The 8,278-nt window shown below is 46.2% G+C and overlaps 1 protein-coding gene across 1 annotated transcript; it reads left to right on the top strand.

Moving 5' to 3' along the window:
- The first annotated feature begins 1,506 nt into the window (after nucleotides 1-1,506).
- SHISA2 (shisa family member 2) lies at nucleotides 1,507-4,452 on the top strand. The gene is made up of 2 exons (XM_049778307.1): nucleotides 1,507-1,886; nucleotides 3,874-4,452. The coding sequence occupies exons 1-2, from the start codon at nucleotides 1,547-1,549 to the stop codon at nucleotides 4,425-4,427; spliced, it is 894 nt and encodes a 297-aa protein (XP_049634264.1). The 5' UTR covers nucleotides 1,507-1,546; the 3' UTR covers nucleotides 4,428-4,452.
- Nucleotides 4,453-8,278: the final 3,826 nt, after the last annotated feature.

The following is an 8,278-nucleotide window of genomic DNA, read 5'->3' as shown; positions in this document are numbered from 1 at the left end:
TGCAGCTGTCAACACCACGACTGCCCTGCATAGCCGAACAGAAGAGGCACCTTTATGCCTGATTCCAAGAAGCCATCGCACACAAATACTTCAAGTTCTGTATGAACTTGTAGCTGCAGACAGCTCCACATTGTCTGTATCTTTACTCAACTCTTCACTATTTATCTGTGGAGCCCTGTAAAAGTAGGAATGTGGCCCTGGAACTCCAGGTTCTTCTGTTGCCTGGCCAAAGCTGAAGATTTTGACCGGAGCTTTGACTTCCTATCCTAAGGAAGTTACAAGAAGTGAGTCTGAGGCCAGAGAGAGGGCATGGAGTAGGACGTTCGCCTTGCATGCAGAAGGATGATGGTTCGAATCCCGGCATCCCATATGGTCCCCGTGCCTGCCAGGAGTAACCTCTGAGTTTCCCTGGGTGTGGCCCAAAAGCCAAAAAAAAAAAAAATCTTGCTGTGGATCAGCAACAACTTTTGCACCCCCCTGCTCAGCTTCCACTCCTCGCACGCGCACCTATTGCAGCGCGCAGCGGCCTGCGGGCGACCACTCTGCGCCCACTGCCTACCTCCACGTGCCGCGCTCCGGGGAAGTCCGGGAGGGCGTGGAGCACGGAGCACGCATGCGCGCCCAGGAGCCGCGGCTCTCAAAAGCCCCCCCACCCCGCCCCCCTCGGGTCGGAGCGCGCTGTAGCTGGGCCGCGGCTCCGCAGTCGCTGGGCAGGAAGGGACGCTCGAGCGGCAGAGGGCTGCTTTCCGACGGCGCGGTGGCCCGGGGGAAAGGGAGCGGCAGACCCAGGTCGTCGGGCACCCAGCCGGAGAGGCGGAGGCGGAGGCGGAGGAGCCGAGTCGGGGCGAAGTGCCCGCCGAACCTGCGCCCAGCTGAGCCGCGGCCACCGCCTGCCCCGCGCGCGCCGCGATCCTGGGCTCCGGAGCCGTCGGGGTCGGGCGAGGGGGAGAGAAGCCTTGCAGGCGGAGCCATGCGGACCGAGTTCGGAGCTGGCCGGGCTGAGCTCCGAGGGTCGCTGCACTTGCTCCCCGGAGCCCCGCGCGCGCTGCCGGCCTCTCCGCCTGCCCCTGCGCCCGGCCCGAGAGAGGACTGAAGCCCCGCGGGGAGCGCTGAGGTCGTGAGGCGCCGCGGTCCGAGGCGGGACCTGCGAGGTGAACGGTCGGACCCCTCGGGGATGCGCGGCGAGCCTGGATCCGTGACTGCCGCCTTCGGGGGCTGCGGGTCTGTCGACCCGAGCGTCCTCTGAACGTCCCTGGAGCGCCTCCACCGCGCCTGCCGCTCGGAGCCCTGGGCGGCCCCTGCCGGGCACTCGGCCCCCAGAGGGCAGCGATGGCTTAGGAGCTTCGGTCCAGCCGCTGACTTGGCGGCAGAGGGCAGTGGCCCCTTTGCAAAGACGCAGCCTCGAAGGACGCCTCGGCGAAGAGCGCCCGCCCCGTGGCGGGGCACCCCCCTGAGCCCCTCCAATCGCCTGGATCCCGTCACCCGGGGGCCTTCCTCTCGGAGCGCTCCCCGGACAAGACGTGCCACCCGCGCCTAGGGTGGTGCCATGTGGGGCGGGCGCCGCTCGAGCGCCGCCGCCTCCCCGAAGGCCGCCGCCTGGCTCTTGCAGCTGCTGCTGCTGGCTGCGCTGCTGGTGGCGGGGTTGCGCGCCAGCGGCGAGTACTGCCACGGGTGGCTGGACGCTCAGGGAGTCTGGCGCCTCGGCTTCCAGTGCCCCGAGCGCTTCGACGGCGGCGATGCGACCATCTGCTGCGGCAGCTGCGCCCTGCGCTACTGCTGCTCCAGCGCCGACGCGCGCCTGGACCAGGGCGGCTGCGACAACGACCACCAGCAGGGAGCTGGCGAGCCTGGACGGGCGGACAAAGACAGCCCCGACGGTTCTGCAGGTAGGGCAGCCCGAGGCAGAGTGGAAAGGGTGGCCCTGGCTGGGCAGCTGGAAAGGGACCAGAAGGTGACTCAGCCCCGGGTTTCTGTCACTTGGGTCTCACCACTCCACTGCCTGAGTACTCAGTTTCCCCCATTGGTCAGCTAAAGTGTGGCCTGCCTGGGATTTTTCTTCGCAAAACCCTGCATCTAAAGCAGTGTGTACCTGTGAGCAATGGGTTCTTCCCATGTCTCATTTTTGCAGGAGACAGTTCTAGGAAAGGTTCATGTTTTGGGGCACCCAGGTAATTGCTGGTTTTATCCCCTGACCGCAGAAGATAGTGGTTGCCCTGATCATTCCCTGGAGCCTTCTCATCATGGCGAAAGGGCCAGAGCGCCTGCAAGCAGAACCATCTCTGTACAGCCCAAACTGGGTGCTGTGTCAGAGCAGAACCTCCACGATTATCTGTACAACTTTCGTTTTTAAAACTACTTTATTTCAAATTGCCCGAGTCAGAGTCAGCAAAACAAGACTTTCAGAACTTCCCAAATTGCCTCCTTTGGGATTGTGCAGTAAAAGGCAGGTGTTGAGGATGTAGATTAGGTACAGTAGGGGTAGAGGTTTCCCAAATGATATACATGCCACCCAAAGGCACATCCTCCTCTTGTGCCATCCAAAGATGGAGGTCCTTTGGGGGACCCTGTAGAAGTCCTGGAGGTTTTCTGCATTTTCCTTACACATCTGCTATATGTCTAATATCTACAAATCCTCTATGGCTATCCCCATGACTTCCAAAAGGCTGCTTTTGAGCACATTTTAAAGGGACTTCACTATTGATGTTAGTTATGTAAAGTTATTTTTGGAGGTGCCTCACCAGCAGCTCTCTGGAGATTAAGGTCTAGGACCCTAATGATTCTTTTGTCTTGCCATGCAGACATTTACTTACACTTAGGTCACTTACAGATGAGCTCAGAGGTTTATGTGGTATGTGGGATCGAACTTGGGGCCTACCACTTGCCAGGCTTCCACTCTAGACCCTTTGAGCTGTTTTCTTCCCTTGAAAAGTTTTCTTTTTCTTCATCTTTTAGGATTTCATTTTGAAGAATAAACCTTGCCAGTTAAAGCTCACACCTGTTTCTTGTTCACTGCAAGGCCTTGCCGGTAGTTCAACAAGGAATTAATGCCAGGCACCCCACTCACCTCTACCACCCTGGTCCTGCCTTGTTGCCTTTTTGGCTCAGAGCAGCCGGCTTCCTCCAGAAACAAATGTCGTTGCTAATGTTTATTTTCAGTTGGTTGTTGGATTCTCAGTAGGTTGCTAGAGGCCATGCCTCAGTCTGTAAAAGCTGCTGTCCACACAGGCCACTTGACTTACCCTCTAAGCACCCTGTGGTGGGCCTACCACCCAAGATCTGGCCTAGAGTGTGACAAGAGCATGCAAAGTGCTTGGTTTTTGTTTCTTTACCCTTCTTTGACCTCTGTGTCTTAAACTCTTGGCTATGGTTATAGTCTGACTTAACATTTTGATCTATTCGCCTATCAAAGAATACATGTACACACACACACACACTCACACACACACACACACACATACACACACACAGAAATTTGCAGGGAATGTAAATAACTGGAATAAAAAGAGGCTTTTACATAATTTAAGCTAATTTCTTTGCAGGCTATACCTAGCAATTAGGGCAGATTTAAGTTTAGGCAATTCAGTAATTAGAGGCATTGTGTACAACACTAGTAATCTGAAAACATGAGCCCTTGTCTTTGCTAACTTGGTTACTTAACCCAATCACCACTACTGCAGTCGTTGAGTTCAGCTATAAATGAATTTTGCTTGAGAATTGGTTCGGCTGCTCTGCCATACATAGAGGGGCCTACTATTTGTCTAAGGCCCTGACAAAGAGTAATGTTTCACTGGGCATGCTGAGGTCCTTGCATTATGGGGGTCATTGTATTCCACATCAAGAATCATCAAATTGCTTTCCTTTTCTGTTCCCCAGTTCCCATCTATGTGCCGTTCCTGATCGTTGGCTCCGTGTTTGTCGCCTTCATTATTCTGGGCTCCCTTGTGGCTGCTTGTTGCTGCAGATGTCTCCGGCCTAAGCAGGAGATACAACAGAGCCGGGCACCAGGGGGGACCCGCTTGATGGAAACCATTCCCATGATTCCCAGCGCCAGCACCTCTCGAGGCTCTTCCTCCCGCCAGTCCAGCACAGCTGCCAGCTCCAGCTCTAGTGCCAACTCAGGGGCCCGAGCACCCCCAACAAGGTCCCAGACCAACTGTTGTTTGCCCGAAGGAGCCATGAACAATGTGTATGTCAACATGCCCACCAATTTCTCGGTACTGAATTGCCAACAGGCCACCCAGATCGTGCCTCACCAAGGGCAGTACCTGCATGCCCCCTATGTGGGCTATGCTGTGCAGCATGAGGCAGTGCCCATGACCCCTGTACCACCCTTCATGGACAGTCTGCAGACTAATTACCGGCAGGTCCAGGCCCCCTTCCCTGCTACCAATAACGAGCAAAAGATGTACCCAGCTGTAACTGTGTGACTCAAGGAGCAGGCGGGGCTCGGACCCCCTTTAACATTACATTACAGACTTGAGAAGGAGGATTCTCCACCAGGAAAAGTCCATGCTATCTGTGATGTTCACAGCACGATTCTTTTGGACTTCCTTTGCCTTTAGCCTGTCTGAAAACATCTCTGCATTGGTGTTTCTGGATCTGTTTCACCCTCCCGGGATATGACTATTTTGTGATGGAGAAGCCCATTGCTTGGAGTTCTCTTTTATTGCTGATAGTTGTGAGACAGATGTGCTTGAGCCCTTAAGTGCCCTTGAGATATGACTTATCAAAAGAATTTGGTAAACTGATTAAGAGTTTTTAGTCTGTTATAATTATTGTTTCATTTTGCTTTGTACTGCACAACACTAGACTTCTCCTTTAACATTTTGCCTGGAACCGAGGTTTTTTCTTTTAAATAAGCACCCCAGGTTCAGAAAGACATTTAAAAAAATGGAAGTATTATAAAAGGAGATTCAATTTAAACTATGAGATTGGTCTTTAATCTCAATATTTCACAGGTACCTCACATACATTTTGGGAGTCTATTTTGTGATTTTTTTAATGTGCTTTTTCTTGTGCCTGTTACAAAATGATTTTCTACATTACAAAGAGACTGAAATATTGTAAGTACTTAAATAATGACATTTCTGAACTCTGAGATGATCTTGATCTTGAAGTGGGGGTGGCATAGAAATAAAACCATTCACCACCTTCTTGACTATTGCTTCCACTTTTCTCCTTTACTGTGACATCTGCAAAGAAACAATTTGATATTTTGTTTTTGCATTTCTAAATATTGGAAACATAAACTCATCTGCAATCTTTCCAACTTCTAATCTTCCCATGTTCTTTAGTCTGGCTTTTCCTTCTGTTTGGAATTCAGATCCTCACATCAGTACTTACTACAGTATAGCATAGGTAATTCTTATTATGAAGATCACTATCTGCCTAGATCCTAGGGAAGCATTTTTATGTTTTCTCTATAAAAATTAAAAGGAGTGTTTACAATGTGATTTTAGTAATTTTTCAACAGTAATCTGAGACACTTAAGTCACAAATACTATTGCTCTGCAAATTCTAAGACTTTTTATACTCATGATCAAAAAGAGTTTATTTTCCAGGCAGTAGGTACTGCTCAAGTCAAAAGAAATGTCTTGCCAAAAATACTGCCTTTCTGCCCCCCACAAAATCCATTCTTAACTTTCCTCTCCCTTGGAATCCACAATAAACACTTATTCATTACAGTGTTCTAAATTATAAAATGTAAGTGGATTTGTGTATTTTGTATTCAAACCAAAGTATATGTGAGTAAATTTCCAAATGCTAACAAGACCAGTATTTTTAACTGAAAAAAACAGTTCTAACTTTGGTCTGAGATATTTTACACCTATATATGGCTTTTCTATTTATCTTTCATCTATCTTGTAACTGAATACTGTAAAAACTGTTCTTGGCAATTGGTATCAACAAGCATAATCAATTTTTTAAGATAACCAAAGACAGGGAGATATCATTTTACTTAATAAATATTTTATAATAAGAATTTCTAGGGTACTTAGGTTTTTATTCATTTTCATTTGATTTTGCAATGATGAATAATTCGGATGTTCTATATATATTCGGATGTTCTAATATATATTTTAATAGGCTAGTATGTCATAGAATAACATTTCTAAAAGTCACAATCATTTCTTTGTAGAACCAAGAACCTATCTAGTAACTTTATGTGCGCTTTATGTCAGTTTAATTTTATGTACTTTATGACAGATATTGAAAACCTTAAGAAAAGGGGCCAGTGCGATAATGCAGTGTTTGGGTGTTTGCTAGGCATGCAGCTGATTCAGGACGGACTTAGATTCAATCCTCAGCATCTGATATGGTCTTCCAAGCCAGGAGCGATTTCTGAGGACATAACCAGGAGAAACCCCTGAGTTTCACAGGATGTGCCCCAAAACAAAAACAAAAACAAAAAACCAAGAGACTGTTCTTTTGGGATTGGTAATCATTAACAGGCTATTTTGTGTTCTATTTATTTTCTTGGAGTATTCTGGATCATCTGAGAAGTAAATTTTCATGAAACCTTATTAAGGTAGAAGGTACCCTAGAGATCATCCAAACTATGGATCAACCAATTTACTTTTGTGTTAAAGAGCCAGAGAGTAAATATTTTAGGCTTTGCAGTCTGTGTACTTTTAGCCATGATTCTAAGTTGCCATTGGAGCACAAAAGTAGCTTTGAAGCTATGTGAAAAATGAGTATGGGCCATATTCCAATAATACTTTATTTGAATTTCATAGAATTTTCATATATCACAACTTATTTTACTTTCTGTTTTATTCACAGACATGTCACACTGCAAAGACCATTCTAAACTCTAGATCTGTCAAGAAAAAGAGGAGGAGATCAGGCCAGAGGTCAGGTTCGGCCACTGAGCTACAGTTTATTAATTCCTCATCTTGCTCATTCAAACCCACTCAGGAGTCCTTTGCCTCATTATTCTAGCCTTTTATTGTGTGTATGTGGGTTTTTTATTTGTTTGGTTTTCATTTTGTTTTGTGGCCCATACCTAACAGTACTCAGAGGTTACTCTTGGGTCTACAGTAAGGAATTACACTTGGCAGTGCTTTTGCTGGAAATGAAACCCAGGTGGCCCGCGTGCTATGCAGGCACTCTTCTTGCAGTACTATCTCTCCAAACTATTGAGCCCTTTTAGAGCCAAAAGGGTACATATTCTGGCTTCTTTTAACACATAACTCTAATTTTTCCTTCCTTTCTATATGGTCATTAAATATTAAAAAGTACAGTTTAGTAAAGAAATTTTTCTTGTAGTGAATGCTACTTTAGCTTTCCCAAAACATCACATCTCTAGAAGCAAACTTAGATGTTTGAAATGTGAAACAGGAGAAATTTATCTTAACAATTTTTTTAAGTTAAAATATGTGTTTTTTAAATGAACCCTCATTTGGGCCCTGAGAGTAGTATATATAAAGCGTGATTTGTATCTGGTAGAAATGTTTTACTCTGTTGAGGGAAAAACAAATCCCCTTCTAGTTAGGAAACTGTACATTTTCTTATGTGCTTAAACATTCCATGTTAGTTAATGATAGTTCCAGGCTGCTTGAGTTCCTGTGTGTGGACAGAAAGTCATACCCATTGGTTGTAAGAACATAAAAATGAACCAGTTCTCTGGTTCTTTTAGAAATTACATTTCTGATCATTTCTACTTGACTGGGAGAGTCAAAATTAATCAAAATATCAACATCAAGAATGACAAGAATACCTTACGACAAACCCAGTTTAGTTTCACATATTTCATTTAGTCTTCTCCTTCAAGCAGGTCTTCAAGCACTTAAGGATATCTTCTGCATTGCTTAATTATATTTAACCTAGATTTGAGTTCATTTAAAATTGCAATTTGTTTTTTAACTTTTTTATTGAATTACTTAGAATTACAGTTATTCATGACTGATTTTCAGTCACGGAGTCTTCCAACAGCAATTTCTTTACCATTAATCTCCACCAGTGTCTCCAGTTCCTCTCCCACCCCATAGCCTGCCACTATGGCCAGCACTGTTGTTTATAATACTGTTATCGATAGCATATCATGGATATAAGATTTCAGTTTTCTGTTCTGAATCCTACAAATTTCTATTCTCTTCTCATTTTGTACTATTTCTGTTATGGCATCCAGAAGCATTTGAGGAAACCATGAAGGTTAGAAAAAACTCGGTAAGGGATACAAGTGTTCAGAAAGACTGGGTACTATGTAAGAGAAAGTGAAAAAGCTATGAAAGTTGGGATTGACAAGAGTTTGAAATTATAGTGTTCTTCTCTCATT

This window comes from Suncus etruscus, chromosome 8 (genome assembly GCF_024139225.1).
Source record: "Suncus etruscus isolate mSunEtr1 chromosome 8, mSunEtr1.pri.cur, whole genome shotgun sequence".
In the NCBI taxonomy this organism is placed as follows: Eukaryota; Metazoa; Chordata; class Mammalia; order Eulipotyphla; family Soricidae; genus Suncus; species Suncus etruscus.
This window is presented reverse-complemented; position numbering and strand designations above follow the sequence as displayed.